Raw genomic sequence first — 19,361 nt, 5'->3', positions numbered from 1 at the left:
CAGTGAAGCAGGTTGTGTTTTCACCCCGTTATTCCCTGATTAGTTCACAAGTGAAGTTTGACCCTGTGCATGCGGGCTGCACACACACACACAAATATCAGGGACAATATATAGCAGCAACTGTGACTCTGGGTTTCTGTTATTTAAGGCCAAATAACAGAAATTATTTTTTTAAAGATGCACTTTAAGAATGTGCAGGATGGGGTCAGACTTTATGGACCGACGGTCTCTTCAGTTTCACTGTATTTAGTCGAACGTGTGTGGCAGCCCAAGTGTCTGAATTGGTATTTTATTGTTATTGTGATGAACCGCTTAAACTAACTGATTAAACACTAATTTTCAGACAATGACAACTACAAACCTGACTTTAAGGAAAGATTTAAAACCAAAAAAACTCACAAAAAACAAAGTAAAATAACTCCAAATTCCATGTGTTCACTCTGTGTGTGTGTTTCTGTTGGTCAGCAGCATTCCTGATAAATTCTGCTGCTCAGCAACACTGAAACACACACACGTTGGTTTTTGTGGCTGAGTGAGGTCCTGGGACACACTGCGTTGCCAGGACCGTTTTAAACTGGTCCATGTGAATGCAAACACACAAATACAGTTCCTGCACAATTAAAACTTTATTCTTTGAACTGTGCAGTCAGGGAGAATATCCCCGAGGGAGGATAAGGCTAATATTTCTCTACAGCTGATTTAACCATAACCTCACATGTATCTACACTCAACAAAAATATAAACGCAACACCTTTGTTACTGCTCCCATTCCCCATGGGATGGACGTAGAGACCTAAAATTCATTCCAGATACACAATATAACCATCCCTCCCAAACAGTGGTCACAAATCAGTCCAAATGTGTGGTAGTGGGCACATCTGCTATATTTAGATAATCCATCCCACCTCACAGGTGTGCCACATCAGGATGCTGATCTGACATCATGAGTAGTGCACAGGTGTACCTCAGACTGCCCACAACAAAAGGCCACCCTGGAATGTGCAGTTTTGTCTCACAGCAAAATGCCACAGATGCCACAAGCAATGAGGGAGCGTGCAATTGGCATGCTGACAGCAGGAATGTCAACCAGATCTGTCGCCCGTGCATTGAATGTTCATTTCTCAACCATAAGCCGTCTCCACAGGCGTTTCAGAGAATATGGCAGCACATCCAACCGGCCTCACAACCGCAGACCTCGTGTAACCACACCAGCCCAGGACCTCCACATCCAGCAGGTTCACCTCCAAGATCGTCTGAGACCAGCCACCCAGACAGCTGCTGGAACAATTGGTTTGCACAACCAAACAATTTCTGCACCAACTGTCAGAAACCGTCTCAGGGACGCTCAACTGCATGCCCGTCGTCCTCATCGGGGTCTTGACCTGACTCCAGCTCGTCGCCATAACAGACTTGTGTGGGCAAATGCTCACATTCGATGGCGTCTGGCACGTTGGAGAGGTGTGCGCTTCACGGATGAATCATGGTTCACATTGTTCAGGGCAGATGGCAGCTGAGAATGTCCCAGTTCTTGCATGGCCAGCATACTCACCGGACATGTCACCCATTGAGCATGTTCGGGATGTGCTTGACCGGCGTATACGACAGCGTGTACCAGTTCCCACGAATATCCAACAACCTCGCACAGCCATTGAAGTGGAGTGGACCAACATTCCACAGGCCACAATTGACAATCTGATAGACTCCATGCGACGATGTGTTGCACTGCATGAGGCAAATGGTGGTCACACCAGATACTGACCGGTTCTGGGTCCCCAGACCCCCAATAGCGCAAAAAACTGCACATTCCAGGGTGGCCTTTTGTTGTGGGCAGTCTGAGGTACACCTGTGCACTACTCATGATGTCAGATCAGCATCCTGATGCGGCACACCTGTGAGGTGGGGTGGATTATCTCAATATAGCAGATGTGCCCACTACCACACATTTGGACTGATTTGTGACCACTGTTTGGGAGGGATGGTTATATTGTGTATCTGGAATGAATTTTAGGTCTCTACGTCCATCCCATGGGGAATGGGAGCAGTAACAAAGGTGTTGCGTTTATATTTTTGTTGAGTGTAGTATTCAGTTTTACTTTCCCTGAATACCTCTGCCTGTATTTATACCCTCAATTTGTGTGTCCTCGTCGCCTTGTTATACTGTCGTCCACTCTTGCATCCTGATTGGTTTATTGTGGCTTACCGTGTGTCTGCATTTGGGGTCTTTGTTAACAAACGTGACTCTTTCGGATTTTTAATTACTGTAAGAATAAAACAGCATGAAATACCTGAGTCTGGACACTGTTAGAGAACATGTCTGCTGACGAATTTCATGCTTTCTGGAACTGTCCTGTGGGTTCTTCTTGGCAACACTGATGATTTCAATAATCAGCACAGGTTAACCTGATTTTAGTCTTTTTTATATCGCCACTCGAATGAACTCAAAAAACAAGATCAATACTTCTTAAAAATACAACCTGCAAGTGAGGAAGCAATGGCTAAGAACTGGTTAAATAAAGAATATCCAACAAACTTGAACAGATAAAATAAAAAGTTCAGGAAATCTGTGAAATTCATCAGCTGATCTTCTCTGTGAGAGTCTAGATGGCGAGGTTTCAATAACCTCGCCATCTAGGTTATTGAAAACTCGCCATCTAGACTCTGTGAATATAAGTACATAAATGACTAAGCTTTGCCTGTTTGTGTTGTTGTGACTACTGTTACTGTGTCTTTCTGTGGAGAGAGGCGGCAGATCTGTAGATATGACAGTTGGGTCCCTCCATTTTATAAAGAGGCCGATTTATCTTCAGAATAATAATTTAAAACAAACAAACATTGACTTGTTCTGATACCAGCTGCATCTTGAAGTGTGACTGATGTGGATGAATTATGACAGTAGAAGCTCCTTATCTCATCTATGTCTGTTTCTTCCCAGACAAAAGTCAGCTTTTGTCTGGGAATCGCAGCTGAACACATCGTTAGAGCTCCTGTTACACTTCTGATTCACAGTAAAAACAACACAACCTGCTTTTTATTTTCAAACTTTTTGATCTGAACAGAACTTATTCAGAAGCTCCTGATGTTAAAATTGAATGACTGAAAAACCTCCAAACTCTGAATATTAAACAGACTCGAAGAATAAACCACCTGGAACCTGAGCCCAAACCTAAACCTAAGCCTGATCCTGAACTCAGTCCTCTGAAGGTCTGACATGAAGTAAGGACCAGGCGGCATGTCCTCACAGAGCCATAGAGACCAGCACACACACACACACACACACACACACACACACACAACACACACACACACACACACACACACACACACACACACACACACACACACACACACACACACACACACACACACACACACAGCGTTGGCGTGGATCAGTTGTCTGTCGGCGACTGCAGGGTGAGTCCACATTCTGTTTTCCTCTCTTTATTCTTACTTGTGTGACATCATGATGACATCATCTACCTGTGTGTCCAATCTCTAATCTTGTGACTGATGACGGGTTTAATATATTAGCGGGTTTGATGATGTTGTGAAATGTAAATAGTATTAGCCCGCCCTCCTCTGGCAGTCAGACAATATGACTGTTTAAAGCTGTTTACACAAACAGAAAACAAACAAATGATATTTACTCATGATATTACTCGTATGTTTACAATTTCCTGTCAAGAAGAAAGAACAGAAACATGTTTTTTAGTTCTGAGTTAATCTCTGTGTGTCTTAGTAATGAAAACGGATTTTAACATCTGATAAATACTGCAGCTTCTTATTGACTGCCCAGCTGATCACATGACCGATTGCGTCCAGCTGTCTTCAAGCTGCTGCTGTTGTTTTTGCTGTTATGTCTGGTTTGAAAACCTCAAGTCAGCCATCATTGTGCCAGCTCACCAGCTGTCACCTGTCCAAACAACTGTTGTCCAGCTGGTCTACAAAACATCTGTGAGAGACAAGACGCAGTCCTTTACACACCTTCATCAGCACACCTGTACGGATGCTGCTTGTTGATTTGAGCTCTGTGTTCAGCACCATATTGCCCAACAAACTGGTTAATGAAGTGACCGCTTGAACTCTTTACTGAGCACATGGATCATAGATAGGCCCAGAATGCCAGGATGGGAGGCCACACCTTATTAACCCTAATCCTGAGCACAGGTGTGCCACACAGGTGCATCTTTAGTCCTGTCCTCTGCCTCCCATTCACATTTCTCATTTTTGGAAATGAGAAGATATACTTCAAACATGCACTATGATAAACAGCTGAACCTTCACATTTATTTTATTTACAGCCTATAGCACATTTAAAGTACAGGTGGTGATCCAAAGTGCCTTAAAGACATTCCAGGTCTCAACAAACACAGTTTAAAAATGCATGAAACGCTGAAAGGTGTGTTTTATTGTGTTAACTAATTATTGTGGAAAAGAAAAATTACAGTGAAATTGATGATGATTAATCTCATGAGTCATGAAACACTGCTCTCACTTTCATAAGGTGCCTTTATAAGTTAAAAATATTGGTATTAGTAAAATTTGAGAAACATTTTTTACATTTCAAAAAAATAAAACTCGAGTAAGCATCAGGATTACAAACCATCCCAAGGTTTAAATCAATCAACACCTGAGGGAAGCTGTGTAACACCTGCAGGGTGATGTCATCAAAAGGCAAAGACCCCCACACATTACAGCAAATATATGAATGATTATTCAGAACAGTCTGAACAAAGAAAAGAATAAAATCAGCCATAATTAGACCGATTAGACTGGACATGTAGTCATACGCTTATGGACAAGAACAAAAATCATATAGGCCAATTATAATTTAAAACTATATAAAATAACCTGGTATCTAAGCAGTTAGTACAGCAACATCTACAGATTTATCACCACAAAACAAAATGGATGATCAGTTTGACAAATCTGTTTCTTATATTTTTATATTTTTGCAATTAAGAACATAAACAAATCCATAATTTTCTGATTGCTTTATTTTGAAAAGGTACAGTTCCTTAGTAACTTCCTATTTATATTACTGTTGCTTCAGGGCTTGTGGTGATTGGTTCCTGCTGACCAGGTGAGTCTGACTAACATCATCATCCAAAACCAGAACTGGTCAGATCCAGTTCAGACCGGCAGGATGTTCAGGTACACGCCTCCCTGGGTGGTTCTGTGTCACAGTCTGGACCAGGAGACGAAGGTGAGACACGCACTTTCTGTCCCCAGGGTCAGAGGTCAGAGTGGTGTGATTGCATTACTTGCTGTTGTGTTACAGAAGCTGCAGTTCAGCTGAGGGGGGCAGCAGGGAGTGCTCTTACGAGCAGGAGTGAAACTTCAGTTTGATGATCCAGCGTGGATCACGAGCTGAGGCCACTCTCCTGTCCTTCTGCGTCTTACCATAAAACACTCACAGGCTGCCACTGCCTGTTAGGAATATCATTAAAGACTGGTCTCTGGGGGTGGGGCGTTGCTTTAGGGGCGGGGCCTGTGAGTGGGCATTCAGTGACCTTTGGCACATCAGTCAGTTGTTCTTCAGGCTGTGCAGCAGGCAGAAAACTGATCAGAGGTAAGAAATCAGCTCAGATCTACCTTTACATGATCAATCAGACCTTTAATCAGTAACAACTGTAATCAATAACATCTTTAATTAATGATATTTATAATCATTGACTAGTGATGAGACTGGGAGCACCATTTTTCTGAATCCAAGGTGCGAAGGAGAGTATACTCCTTCACACCTTGCTGCCTTATTATTAGTTATTGATTGTCACATGACCAGGACTTGGTTACTTCTTGAAAGCACCCGAAACACAAAGTTTTACAGCCCTGCCCCCCGAGGATCAGTTTCTGGGTCTCTGGGTGGTCTCCAAACAGTTGGACACGTTATCAGGTGACAGCAGCGGCTTGTCTGCAGGAGGAGCTGCTTATCAGGCATGCTCAGACAGGAGGGTGCTCTGAGGCCGCCGCTGTCTGGAACACTCCAGGAATCAGTCGAGTGTCATCTGCGGCTCGTGTTTGGCTGGTGAATTTCTGCACAAACAGGTGAAAGAAGACTTTATACCAGGGAATAAAATAACAGGCCTGGGGACCAGAAGAGGCCCTCTGAAAGGCCGGTCTGTTCCTGTGGCGTGACGGAGTAAAAGTTCGCAGATGCCCACATAACTGCCCACAGGGGTATCAGAGCAGCTACTGAGTGCTAAAGTGATTTCTGAAGCTCTTTCAGGGGCGCTCAGGTGTGAGGAGACGGTAGCATAAAGAGTCCCTGACAGCAGGAAATGCTGGAATGACAAAGAATAAGAAGAAATGTTGTCTCTGAGCACCTCATAGCATTTCCAGCCTGCACGGACTAAAGATTATAGATGGCCATCACTGCCGGTCTGAGTCCTGACTCAGCTCAAAGACACAGACAGGTGAGGAGCACACCTGACCTGATGTCCTGCACTCAGGTGTGTGTGTGTGTGTGTGTGTATCTGTAACCCTGGCATGCTCAGCTGATTGGTGACGGCTCTGAGCCGCAGTTCTCCGTGCTAACAGGCCTTTTTACAACTTTGTCAGCTTTTGAACTTTGAACTGCTGCAGGTTTATAACCCTCTGACCTCCACCTTTATCCGAGCAACTCTGAACTTTATCCGTTTTATGGTGGATTAATTATTAGAGTTCATGACCACAGACGAGCTGCCTTCCCATAAACGGTCATATGACTTCAGTCAGTCTTTTACAAGAGTCGCTGTAAACGTTATCATTGATCTATCATTCCTTGGATTCAGTTAAATTTCCTCCATAAAAACTCAGCTGCTGATTCCAGTTCAGGTCAGACATGCTACAGTCAAACACGTGCCCCGGGGCCCTGAACCAGCCCCCCAGCTGGATAAATCCGGCACACTTAGTGAATGTACAGAGAAAAGTAGAGGAAATGATTAGTGGATCGGTTCTGCTTCTCCTCATTTCCTGTCTGTGTCTCGTGTTTAGTGACAACGTTCATATAAAACACATTCCTAATGATGAGGTCAATGAGTCCCTGTGGCCCCAAAGCTCAGGGTTTGCTCTGAAGTTTATGGATTTGATAAACTTCTTTAAGTGGTCACAGCAGCTCCACCCACCTGCCCGATGATAACCGGTCTGCTGTGACCTCCTGTCTCAGCTTCCGGCTCCATGTTTGGATGGATCTGAGTCTTTTCAACCCTTATGTTCAGTGCAGGGTCTGTACTTTACAACGTAAAGTGCACTGAGGAAACCATTGTTGTGCTTTGGCACTATATAGATAAAACTGAGTTGAACTGGATGTTTCCAATGCAACCAATCAGCCCTCCAAATTGATTCCTGTTACTAGAGAAACTGTCCTATCCCTATTGCTGTCCTCTGTGGTTGCCACAGTAACCATTCTTTCCTCCCTGTTGTTTCAGAGACTTTCTGCGGGCAACCATCAGGATGTTTTGACTTTTCCATCTTCTCAGTCGAGTTCTGTTCATCACCATCTGTCAGAACCTCTGTCACCCGCTGGTTCTGCCACACCACCTGCAGCCATGGACAGCACTCCAAAGAATTGGGTTTTAAAGCCTCTGTCCCCCACGCTCCAACCATCAGACCTACGCACCATTGCTGTACCAGCCCCAGGTCCAAATGACCTGGACACCGCCTTTAGGAGCATCTCAGTTTCATACAGTCAGCCTTGCGTAGTCGTCTCCTCCCAGCAGGGCGACGAGTCTCAGGATGTTGTGGTTCAGGCCCGGCAGATTGCTGTGTCGCCTGATGGGGGAAACTCCAGTGACGAGTGGCAACCCAGCAGTCCCAGCAGTCCTGGCAGCAGCTCAGGCTCTCATTGTGGGTTTTACTCCTTTGTGGAAGATCCAGGAAGCCCCAAGGCTGAGCATAATGAAGCTTGGATGGTCTCACCCCAGCGCCAGGCTATGCTGGCCACCCTGAAGCAAGAGAAGGGCTTCAAACTACAGACCTACACAAGCAGCAAGAAACCCGAGAGTCTATTCTCAGAGGGCAACGGAGACCTGCAGTACAAAGTTGATGCAAACAATGGAATCAGAGTGGTTGGTGAGGAAGAGGAGAAGGAGCTTCGCAAAGAGATCATTCGTACCCAAGCTCCAAAGAAGAGTGCTGGGTTTCAGGACCAGCTGAGCTCCCAGGAGGACCTGAGCCAGTCTACAAACAAACTGATAGAAGGTTTCAGTTTAAGCTACAAGCCAGTCAGTTCCAGACCAGAACCCCCTCGTCCTGCTGAGCCCGGAACCATCGACAAGGAGCAGATCAACTTCAACACAATCCGACAACAGTTTCTGAAGTTGGAGCAGGACCAGCTGAAGGCTCCGTCCAGTCCTCTGAAGTCCCCAAGAACACACCTGAAGTCATATTTGTGGCCAGATCTTGATGTAACCACACCAAAGAAGGTGGAGACAAGTAACAACGCAGCACAGTTTAAAGCACCTGAAGAAGATGAAGCATATCGACAGAAGAAGGTGACGGTGTTCCAGACTGAGGAATGTTTGAGCAGGCAAAGCAGCGTGTTTGATGACCTGGACTCTGGACTGGAGGAGCTATCAGGAGAGGTGGGTGGTGGCTACGTCAGCGATGATGGGGTGTTCAACGATAACGTACAGCAGCTGAACAGACCCATCAAGTCCACTAGTGCTTGTGAGACCCCAATTGAACGGGAGATTCGGTTAATCCAGGAACGTGAGGAGAACCTGCGCCGCTCTCGAGGCCTGAAGCTTAGTGACAGTTGGGGACAGATGGTTGAGATCAAAACCAAACGCTTACAACCACGACCAGCACCGATCAAAATGAAAGAGAAGACTCGAGTGAGCTTCATTGTCCAGGGAGAGGTCAAAAACGAGAACCAGAATAAGCTTGATCCTTCTCAGAATATCGAAGAGACTAGAAGTCAGTCGGAGCCACGAAACAAGGACAGGTGGACAGAGGAGAGCAGCCAGCCTGAGTCTGAAACAAGTGAAGTCTTTCCATCTCCTTGCTGTCCTCATCGACACCCTGAAGAACAAAAACAAATGAGCCCGATTCCCTCTTCCTTGATCGAGATAGACTCTGGGGTCCAGGACAGAAGACGTCTTGACCAGGATCAAGTGTTTTCCTTTTCCTCTACTGCCTCCCTAGCATTGACACCTCAAAAGGAAACAGCCCTTCAGTCCTGGAGGGAGAGCCTGAAGTCCACTGGCCTGCAGTGTAGAGGAAAAGGAGCCCCAGACTTCATTGAGAAGGAAATTGAGGAGGCTCTGAGAAGGGAGCAGGAGCTGAGGGAGTCCAGGGAGGAAGCCAAACAGCAGCTGTTCTCTCCAGCTCCTCTGGTGGAACAAGCGACCCAGAAGGCCGTCAGTCAGTTCTACCCGCCGATAAAAACAGGTACGTACTGTTGACCCGATCACAGCAAACTCAAAGTGCCCCATAATTCTCAATGTCAGTTTGTTCTGACAGTCCAATCACGTCTAAACGTTTTTTGATGTTTCCAGACCTCATTAGATTTTAGTCCTTTGATATCTCAGGAAAGACTCCACATAAATTTCAGCTTAGGACCAAATATGATTTTTGAGGCTGTTTTCAGGTCAAAGTTCACCACTCCGGCAGGAACAGGGCTTAGCTGTTACTCAGTAATCTTTGAAGGAAAACTATTTTCACCTGTTTGTAACCAACCACATATCTTCTGCCTGTCATTCACTGTCAAAACACACACCAAACCACGATTGAAAGAGTGTTTCCTCTCAGGGGGATTGGCTGCTGCCTTAAACAGAGCCAGCGCTTTGGTTTGTGAGTTTATTGTCCACCGGTGACACTAACACACCTCTCCGAGGCCCAATGTTCACCAAATATTAGAAGGAGGACTGAACCTACCCAATCACATCAGAGTGGCTCATGGGAGAATTTGCTGACTCAGTGTTTCAGAGGTGTTTATGAGTCTGAACAGAGGCATCCCCCAACAGGCCTGGACTCAAACCCGGTTCCTCCTCAGAGTCCACACCAGCACTTGGTCTGAAGGAAAAACTCATCACACTATGACATCATTAAGACTCTGACATGAGATGGTGGCCATGTATGGCCAGACTCTAACTGTCACCGGCCTTATTAAACCCATGTAACACTGTTGTTGGTCCAATGGTGTCTGAGTGACTCATCAGGTCCAGCAGTAAAACCTCCCAGGAGGCCCACATTGACCAATGCTGTGGTTCATGTTCAGCTCAAGGCTCTAAAATGCGCTCAGTTAGGTTTAGGAAAAGATGGTTTGGGTTGAAATATGCTGTTTCACAGTAACCCTGCTCTGTTGCATTAAATTATTGTGTTTCGGGACGATGTGTGGAGCAGCAGTCACAGTGACTGACTGAAGGTTAAACACATCTCATCACTGTTAGCTTAAATTAATCAGCAGGTTTAAAAGTCAAATATGTGGAAATGTCCACAAAGCCAAACAGTAGCCTATAACCATATTTGCGCTTAGCTGTTCTCAGATGTTCTTCAAAAGAACTATTTAAAGCTTTATTCAAACAGAGCAAAGACAACAAATGAAGTGGTAAAAAAACAAAACACAAAGAAAAGCTGTGAGGCTCACATGTATCCATACTCAGGACAAGCAGGATGTTATACAGTTTCCTCCAGCTCATCACTGTCATTAGTTTGTAGTTTTCAGGGTTTGTTTCAGTCTGCAGTTCCTCTGTCCACCTGGTGCTGTATGGCGTTATTTTTGTGCCACTATTCTGAGTGCACGTAAAAAAAATTTGAGCGCATGTAAACATTTTCTTTACAAGTGTTGTATTTTGAGGAGAAATTTATCTTGAGCAAAGAAAAGCTACATTTTGAGCGAACAAAATTCATTGCTGCATGCAAAAAATGTATTTCAGTGTTTGCTGTTATCCATAGAAACACACAGTAACAGCTCCTCTTGCTCAGTTTTTGCATTTGTTCTTGCTCAGATCTCTGCGGACCTGTTCGCGGTGTGTCGCTTGCACTCTGAACATCTCTGCTCCCTGTGCGTTCAACTCTTTCTATAGACTGTTATATTTGTGCCACAAAACCAACCAATCACACACTTGGATGCAAAAACTTCTGATTGCCTGTTTTGGTCTCTCTTTGGTCTCTCTTTGTTCACTCAAATTTAGTTTTTCTTTGCTCAAAATAAATCTCTCCTCAAAATGCAATGCAACAACTTGTTTTTACGTGCGCTCAGAATAGTGGCACAAAAATAACGCCATACTGCTGCTATCATCAGATTTTCACAAGCAACTTTTACTAACAGGGGTTTTTTTGTTTATAAACACCCAGTTTGTGATGTTCTGACTTAAGTGACTAACAACAGGTGATGCTGAGGGGGAAATCTTCAAAATAAAAGACCCAGAGATCAGAGCAGAGAGACAGAGTGCTGCTGAAGGTTTAAATGGAATCCACTGAAGGAGTGTGAAAATGATCTGCAGGAAGGAAGGTAAACTTGTTACATAAAAATCAGAGAATGAGTAACTCAACGAAAGAAATGATCAAAGTCCAGAGAAGCACCGAAATCCACTTCAGTCAATCAGTAACAGCTGCTCCAAAGCCACACACACACACACTCGCTCATCAGAGCAGGCGACCAATCAGCACATTCTGTTATCCAGAGAATCCACGCTGGGAAACATTGCAGCAGCGCAATCTTAAGAAACCCTGCCTCACAGCAGACATGATGAGCAGACTGTAGATAAAAGATGGACCCAACCTCTGTGATGTTACTCATTGGTTTATGAACCCCTGGTTTTAACAGTTTCGCTGCATGATCATCATCAGTGTGCATCCTCAGACTGTACACTGAAAAAAATATGTTGTTGGATTTACTTAATTCAATGGTGGACATTTGTTGCACACAGATGTTTTGCTTCGGCAGCAACTTAAACAATTGAGTTAAATTAACACAATTTATTCATGTTCAATAAACCTGTGCAATTTGTGTTGATAAAATGTGACTTAAACATGTTTTGATGAAGTAATTTGAGCTCTTGGAATATTTTAATCCTTAACAATTTTCTCACGTTATCCCAACACGATTCAATAACTTTTACCCAATACTACTTGGTCACTTAAATACTACATGTTATCTTCAAATTACATTTTGCTATTATATTCTAGTATCAAATACACAATTTTCAAATGGAGGCCTTATAACAGATTGTATTGTTCTCTTCCAAGATGGTTGCTGGCATCCACCAGTAACCTTTCAAAACAAAATGTCTAATTTCACTGCATTGACAGTAGGTAAAGAATTAAACTGACATTACTCCTCCACTGAATCTACATAAATCAACAGTTAAATAATGTCAGTTCTTCCGTGTTCTCTGGAATCATTCACAGTAAAGAAATTAGACTGTTTCTTTTGAAAAATGTTGGGAAAGAACAAATCAAAACATTCTATTTAAGGCCTCTGACATCAAGATTCAGTTAAACAACAATTATAACTAAACAATTTGAGGTAATGTTAGTTTCCATTAACATTAAATTAGGTTACTGAATTGGCAAACACCTTCCTATTAACACCTCCCATTTTACCCCAATAACTAAAGAAATTAGCACTTGCAGGTCAAAACCTTTATTCAAGAGACGCAAAAATAACATTGATACAGTGACTGTCAAAAATTACAGCACTGATCATACTGTGACATCTTGGTTCAAAACAGCACACTTAGAAATATTCAACGTTCTTTACTTCAACTGAATGAAATTGAAAATACCATTTCACACGACCCATATGGGATATTTAGACTGTATAACTGTTCACGCTACATCTCTTCACTAGTAAAAGAAAGAAAAAATACAAAGACAAATTTAAAAATGCTGCCAAACAGACAAACAGAACTTGTACAGAGCAAAAGGAAAAACAAACAACAACAACAAAAACGGCTCGTCCTCATGGCAGTTGCAGAGTATATAAAAATGAACCCTGCGATCCGTTCCTGGAATTGAGCTTCAAAAATGCAGCAGAACAAGTGTGAGATTTAAATGTCCTCTCACCTAGAGCTGGTCACCTCACATGCATAACAGTGAGCTTCGTTGCAGGAGCAGTTTTGTCTTAGTTGTGAGCTTTTCTTGAGAGCTGAGTTGCATCCAACTCCATTACCACCCTTTGAATCACCTCAAAAGTGTAGCAGAGTTGTGATGGGTAACTCATGTTGAAGGAATAAAAAAGGTCCAAACAGCATGGCTACTGCAAAGGTCACGTTATCCAGATCTTGAAGAACAACATCAGAAAAGTCATTGCCTGCCGCATCCTCTGGAGACAGATGTTCATTGTGGTTTTCTCAATCTGTGCAGTGGCCTCAGTCAAGTCCTGGTTAAACACAAAACATTTCTTTAAGATTCCTTTTTAAACTCATCTCTTTTGAATCTACCAGTTCTAATGTTAGAGTAATTTAAACCAATGCAAGCAACATAGTAAATAGCTATAGCCAAAGAGTGGCCTGCCATGCTGCCATTCATGGTCTAACAGAGTTTCTAAGAGAGGGTGAAAAACATAATAATTTCAAATGCTTTACATTAGTTTTTGTTAGAAAGACACCGGCCCATCAGAAATCCAGGTTATGTCACTCAGAAGATGTTAGAATTTAGACTTTCAGCCCCACAATTTGGTTAGCTGTTGGTCAGTTGGTCTTTTTTTTTTTTTTCAAACAAAAGCTAATGTAAATATTGGGGGGATTTTTCTTTGTTCACTAGAATGACAAATTTAAAGTTTTTTCACACTGATGTGACCCCTAATACAGGGGTGGGGGTGGGGCCTCAAGGGCCGGCGGCCGAGTTCACTACCAGGCCTCATGTGAACTTCAAATTATTAAAGAGGACTACTGGTCCTAACCAGTCCAATGAGGATCAAGTGGATAACTAAATGCATTTTTAAATGTTGCAAAGCCACAATCTACTCATAAAACACTCACCATGAACTCCTGCACCAAGATGTTGCAATTGTCTTTCACACAGATGCGGAGCACTTTGATGAGGGACTCCGAGCATTAATGTCATCCTAAAGTATTATAACAAAGAAAACAGAGATTTGTGAACTTTTCAGTAGCACAGAAGAAAATGATCCCAGACAAAAACTCTTGACTTTTTAAACCAGTCAACATGCAACACCAGCATCTACAAAGCAATATCAAAAGTTCCTGTTTGACATCAACTTTATGGATATATTGTTTCCAGAACATTTATTTTTTTAAAAAGATAAATTTTTCTCAGTGGGCCAGTAAATGCATGACGAAAATTATGGCATCCTTTTAGTGGAATCAGTACTCACAGGTAATAGTTGACGGTTTCAATGGATGTAGCATAAAAATCTTTTACTGACCTAATGCAATACATATACACTTTGTAGTTAAAGAATTTTAAAGTTCTTACTGTCATAATGGCAGCTACATCCATTAGCTTTGTGCCCTGTTCCCCCGATCACTTTGCAAACACTTTCAGCAGACTGTCAGAGAGAAACTCAGCTCCGTCAGAAACCTTGACTGTAAAGGCATGGTTGGGATGCACTGGAATGCTGCATTTCATCTGAAATGACATAAAATTATTTTGAAATAACAGCAGGCACTGTGCTTGGTTAATCAGTAATGTTTTGTTGAATAAAAACTGTGTTTCCAGATCTTATGGGATCAAAAAAATCCAAAGATGTTTGTTTCTGATTTGCAACCCAACAACCCACAAGTTACAACCTCATTTCAGTTCAAGTGTGCATTAATGCGAGTCCAGTAATCACCTTTCTGGCAATACATACAGGTATAAGATAAACCTATGGCAGATTTTGGATTTCTCAGTTGTATTAATAGGGTGAGTATGCATGCACCTAATAATTATAAAAAACCTATTATAATTAAGTTACAGAAACGAAAATAGAATATACTTTCTTACCATAACACCTTGAACCCACAATCCATCAGCTGACTCCTGGTGAAATGCAGAATAGAGGTCGTCTCTCAATGTGCAGCAAAAAAAACAAAAACAAAAAGAAAAGGACAGCAGGTGAGGGCAGGAGGGGTAGGGATGTAAGCTAGCATAATACCGCTGATGATATTAGCTAAAGCTGTTCAATGTCCAAAATCTCACTAACACCACGGTGCAGTAAATACACAATGTAACTGAAGAGTCAGTTGGCAAATCTATTCACACAGAAAACCAAATTATGTTGTGAGTGCCTCGTAATTAGGTTTAATGTGATATTACGGCTCTTGTGCCAAAGACAAATTCAAATGAAAAAGCGCCAATTCTTTGACAACAGATAAAACAGCAAATAAGCTAACGGCTCTTTTTTAGCATGTTACATGGCGACACTCTAGACGTTTAACTACATTTGGCTGAAATATGGTAAAAATTAATTCAAAAAATCAAGACATACCAAAAACGTAGAGTTGGCTGCTCGACTTGACTGAGATGGATGCCTTTTTTAAACCACGATCCAAAGCCCGCGAGATGAAATCACGCGTGGTTTCACGAGATTTAACGTTGCTATCTTATTAACTTACTTCACCTGAACATGATATGAACAATTTAATACACCCTTTCTGCATATCATGTAGTTTTTACACTATATAGTTACATTTAACTTTAAAACATGAGGCAATTGTGTTAAATACATGCAAGATGCTTACATAAATCCAAGAGATGGCCAGTCCCTTTTTTTCAGTGTACAGGTGTATCACACAGACACAGATATCTGCTAACCAGTGCTCAGTAACATCCAATTATAATCCTCAAATCTCACTGCACACCCAAACTGGAGCTTAGACCTGTTGGACTGTGTGTTGGTACAGTAACCTCTCAGCAGCCATACAATTGGTCAGATGATGTCATTAAAAATGCTCCAAAATCTCCAACTGCACGAACACGGTGAAGCTAGTGTTACAGGTACCATGTGGCAACACCTGTAGAAAGCTATATATGTGTCCTGCAAGCAAATTTTCAAATGAAAATATCACTTACATTGAAAGTAAAATAGCTTAAATATAAATGAATTCACATAAATGTGATCACGTGTTAGTGGATATCACACTACCAGACAGCTAGTAGCTACAGACACATGGAAGTCTTTGAGGACTTACTTACTGCTCCCTCTGCTGGCCGTTAGAGGAACAACCACAGCTTCACATTAAAATGATTCCACTGAATATAACTGAAAACTGGAAAGCTCCACCTTAAATGTGTTTCCTGTTTAAAGTTCTGTTTCCATTTAAATAATAAAAAAAAAAAAAACATGATCGGAGGAAACAGCTGCTGTTCAAACACTGATGACATCACAGCGTGTCACATATGACGTCATTCATGATTTCCTCCACGGTGTTTCAGAGAAACCAGCCAGCGTGTCTTCTCCTCGCCCCTCCCTCCGTCTGCCCTCCGTCTCCTTCATCACGGCTCGGCCCTGGACCTCCTCCTCTCCCTCTCCCTCCTCCCCCTCCCTAGCAGTGCGAGGTCTGACGGAGACTCTGCTGCAGAACTTTGAGGAGTATCGAGCCAAACTGAAGCTGGAGGAGAGTGCAGTAAGTAGTTTTGCTCTTTCTGCTTTTTCAGCCTCTTCCTGCTTCAGGAGATGATGAAGATGATCATTTAGACGTTGTCAATGAAATGATGCTGCACAAATAAAATGGAAGTGAATAAAATAAAAACCAAGGTCCAACAAAGCTGGGTCTGTGTGAACTGTAAAACAAGCCAGAATGCAACAATCTGTAAATCTATTAAACTAATATATTATTTACTACAGAACACAGAAAACACATAAAATGTTTAACCATGGTAAATGTTTTAATAAAAATATGAGCTTGTGTTGAATCTGATGGCAGCAACACATCTAGACAGGTCCATGTTTCCTCTTCCGTAACATCAGTCTGTGAGCTGAGGAGAACAGCTGAAGATCACAGAAATCCAATACTGATTTACAGCCTCATCCCTGCGCTCAGATCCACTGAATATGCTGATGATGTCATGTTGTGTAATTGATAAAATGTTCACAGCAAGGACTGTGATTCTGAAACAGGTTGGTGAACTTCTGAGAAGCTCCACCTCTCTGAGAGGATCTTTTTCCACCTGATCACGTGGCTGACCTGCTGCCAGCTCCCTTTGATCTTTTCTTTTGCACTGCTGGACTTTGACACACTTTTGCTGCTCCGTCGCAACTTTTAGGTCAAGTCGCTGCTGCCAAATTCCACATTAGCTCAGATTTGTTATGAAACAGTAAAATGTCTCATTTTGAGTATTTACTGTGTTTTTGTGCTCTATTGTGGATAAAATATGAGTTTATGGGATTTGCAGATCATTGGATTCTGTTTTTATTTGCAGTTCAACCAGTGTCCTGACTGTTGGAACTGAGGTTTTAAAACTGCACAATAATAACGGAGTCTATTTTTATTTGCTTGTTTCTTTACAGTACGCAGGGATCCAGCCAGTTGATGAGATCAACAACGAGGTATGGGCTTCTCCTGTAACCTTAACCCCTTTACTCCTTGTCTCCTTAACTCCTTGTCGTCTTGGCCTGTTTTCAGGTTGTGGAGTCGACTCGAGTCAATCGACATAAGAACCAGGGAGCTCTGCTCTGGGAGGCCAGACAATTTGCCAACCAGGAGAACAAGTGAGTGTGCCTGACTCCAAAACAGGACTCGACCTCAAGCAGCAGGGCAGGAGATCCTGAAATACGGGACTGAGTTTCTCTCCTCAAGCTGGGATGCAGTGGTTTCTAAAGACGCTCCAACAGAAATGGCTGTTGCTGATTGTTCCTTGAAGATGACAGCAGTTCCCCTTGTCTAATCAGCAGTCCGTTGGTTAGAGCCTAAAACAGAGACAACGTGTCTGATTCATATAGAGAAAAAAAGATAGTTCCAGTGTTTATCTGGAGACTTTTAATCTGACACAGCAGCACGGGAAGTTTCTGATTGTTTTCATGATGCATCAAAAATAAAAAATGATTTTTAGTCCTCAGACACTCAGATGGTTCACTGCAAGACACAAACATCTGCCGACAGCTGCAGCATTATAGCAGAATCCCAGCGACAGGAAGCTCAGTTTTACCTGCTTTCTGAAAAACATCTGAACAGAGGGTTCTAACTTTCTCCAAAAGATCCAGAAACGGGAAGTGTAGCCAAACAGAGCACCCCAAACCCATCTCTGAAACAAATGTTTACAATGTGTTTTTAGCAGCATTACCAGAAAACCTTCCACACAAAATTAAACAGTGATTCTCATTGCTTTAACCCCCTAAGACCCGAACTCTTTCATTGCATGCATTTTTTATTTTTCTTTGCTATTTGGGCTGATTGTGACCTGATGAATGTAAAAACAAAGAATTACCAGATTTATTTTTTTACCTGATTTTTGTTTATGAGAAAAATGAGATCCACATATGAGGACATTTGTTTTAAATTTTGATAGAATAGTGGCAGTATAATGTCCCCGTAAGTGGATATCAGGCCCTTGTAGAGCAAAATTTTGTATTTAGGTCTAGACAACCAAAAATGTGATGTCCACATATGTGGTAACCAGGTTGTAGGAGGTTAAACTGACGTTTCATTCTAGTTTATTTGTAATTTACCTGCATTTCTTTGTTTCGTGTTTTGATTTGATGTGAAGCACCTTTGTAACACCTGTTGTATCCCGACATGTGCTACACAAATACATTTACTTACTTAAACACACCAACACAGCACAAAACATAAACACAATAAACAAACACATTGTTTGGTGAGGTGAGTGTAACTAACAAAATCAGAGGGTACCTGGTGACAGCAGAGAGGAAGAAATCTCTTTAACCGGGAAGAAAACCAGGATCAGGGAGGAGGAGACAGGAAAAGAGGATGTGATGTTTCTCAATAAAGTCTTTCTTTACTTCAGTCCATACAAAAACCAACCATATGGACAGCATCCTGCTCATCATACAACACAAAAGGTGATCAAAAAACAGAAGATCGAACTCACTCATACAGCAGATCATTAGATCAGACCATAATCTAGCTGTGCACCCTGTCAGTGTGAACTCACAGCTAAAGAAAAAGTCACCTGACACCAGATTTAAAATCTGTTTCTGGACAGATGAACAAGATGACAATGCATCGAGGTCGGATATTTTTTTCAGCGTTAGTTTCCATTATTAAAAACAACAACGAGTAAATACTAGTAAAGGAAACCACAATAAACTAAAATTGGGCGCAGGTATCTTTTAATTTTTTTCCGCCTAGAAGACTTCGCTCAGGGAAGAATGTTACCGGGGATAGAGGATGGTGTCCGCGGCGCCCGTCAGATAAACAGCCGGTTCGTCGCACAGGGCCGATATCAAACTGATCACAGAGGTTATATCAGTCATCTCACAGACAAACACGTTTATATGACACGCAGCTTAAACGTCTCGCCTAGACGCT

At 42.4% G+C, this 19,361-nt stretch overlaps 1 protein-coding gene and 2 long non-coding RNA genes across 7 annotated transcripts; 1 reads left to right on the top strand and 2 right to left on the bottom strand.

The window, feature by feature from the left end:
• The first annotated feature begins 3,326 nt into the window (after nucleotides 1-3,326).
• misp (mitotic spindle positioning) lies at nucleotides 3,327-18,200 on the top strand. 4 transcript variants are annotated; one of them, XM_026157841.2, is made up of 6 exons: nucleotides 3,327-3,411; nucleotides 5,051-5,203; nucleotides 7,407-9,369; nucleotides 16,306-16,496; nucleotides 17,381-17,419; nucleotides 17,496-18,200. In XM_026157841.2, the coding sequence occupies exons 2-6, from the start codon at nucleotides 5,144-5,146 to the stop codon at nucleotides 17,583-17,585; spliced, it is 2,343 nt and encodes a 780-aa protein (XP_026013626.2). In that variant the 5' UTR covers nucleotides 3,327-3,411; nucleotides 5,051-5,143; the 3' UTR covers nucleotides 17,586-18,200. The 4 variants fall into 4 exon arrangements, with proteins under 4 accessions (XP_026013626.2, XP_080153261.1, XP_080153260.1 ...); XM_080297135.1 differs by lacking the exons at nucleotides 3,327-3,411; nucleotides 5,051-5,203 and adding an exon at nucleotides 5,426-5,569; XM_080297134.1 differs by lacking the exons at nucleotides 3,327-3,411; nucleotides 5,051-5,203 and adding an exon at nucleotides 5,796-6,449.
• On the bottom strand, nucleotides 12,553-15,649 carry LOC145424161 (uncharacterized). 2 transcript variants are annotated; one of them, XR_013905117.1, is made up of 5 exons: nucleotides 15,612-15,648; nucleotides 14,875-15,490; nucleotides 14,365-14,517; nucleotides 13,908-13,993; nucleotides 12,553-13,306 (listed from the first exon to the last, which is right to left on the bottom strand). It is a non-coding gene; the product is annotated as an uncharacterized LOC145424161 (long non-coding RNA). The 2 variants fall into 2 exon arrangements; XR_013905116.1 differs by having other exon boundaries at nucleotides 14,875-15,649.
• On the bottom strand, nucleotides 17,606-19,348 carry LOC113015704 (uncharacterized). Its single transcript, XR_013905118.1, has 2 exons — nucleotides 19,209-19,348; nucleotides 17,606-18,869 (listed from the first exon to the last, which is right to left on the bottom strand). It is a non-coding gene; the product is annotated as an uncharacterized LOC113015704 (long non-coding RNA).
• Between the last annotated feature and the right edge of the window lie 13 nt (nucleotides 19,349-19,361).

Source organism: Astatotilapia calliptera, chromosome 23 (genome assembly GCF_964374335.1).
Source record: "Astatotilapia calliptera chromosome 23, fAstCal68.1, whole genome shotgun sequence".
NCBI classification, from domain to species: domain Eukaryota; kingdom Metazoa; phylum Chordata; class Actinopteri; order Cichliformes; family Cichlidae; genus Astatotilapia; species Astatotilapia calliptera.
Note: the sequence above shows the minus strand (reverse complement) of the source record. Positions and strands in the feature narration are given on the sequence as shown.

Excerpts from the sequence above, each read along its gene's own strand:
- misp (XM_080297134.1), top strand. The coding sequence starts at position 6,363 with ATGGCCATCACTGCCGGTCTGAGTCCTGACTCAGCTCAAAGACACAGA. Across the intron at positions 9,370-16,305 it reads CTACCCGCCGATAAAAACAG|AGAAACCAGCCAGCGTGTCT; the intron begins GTACGTACTGTT and ends ACGGTGTTTCAG. Across the intron at positions 17,420-17,495 it reads TTGATGAGATCAACAACGAG|GTTGTGGAGTCGACTCGAGT; the intron begins GTATGGGCTTCT and ends GCCTGTTTTCAG.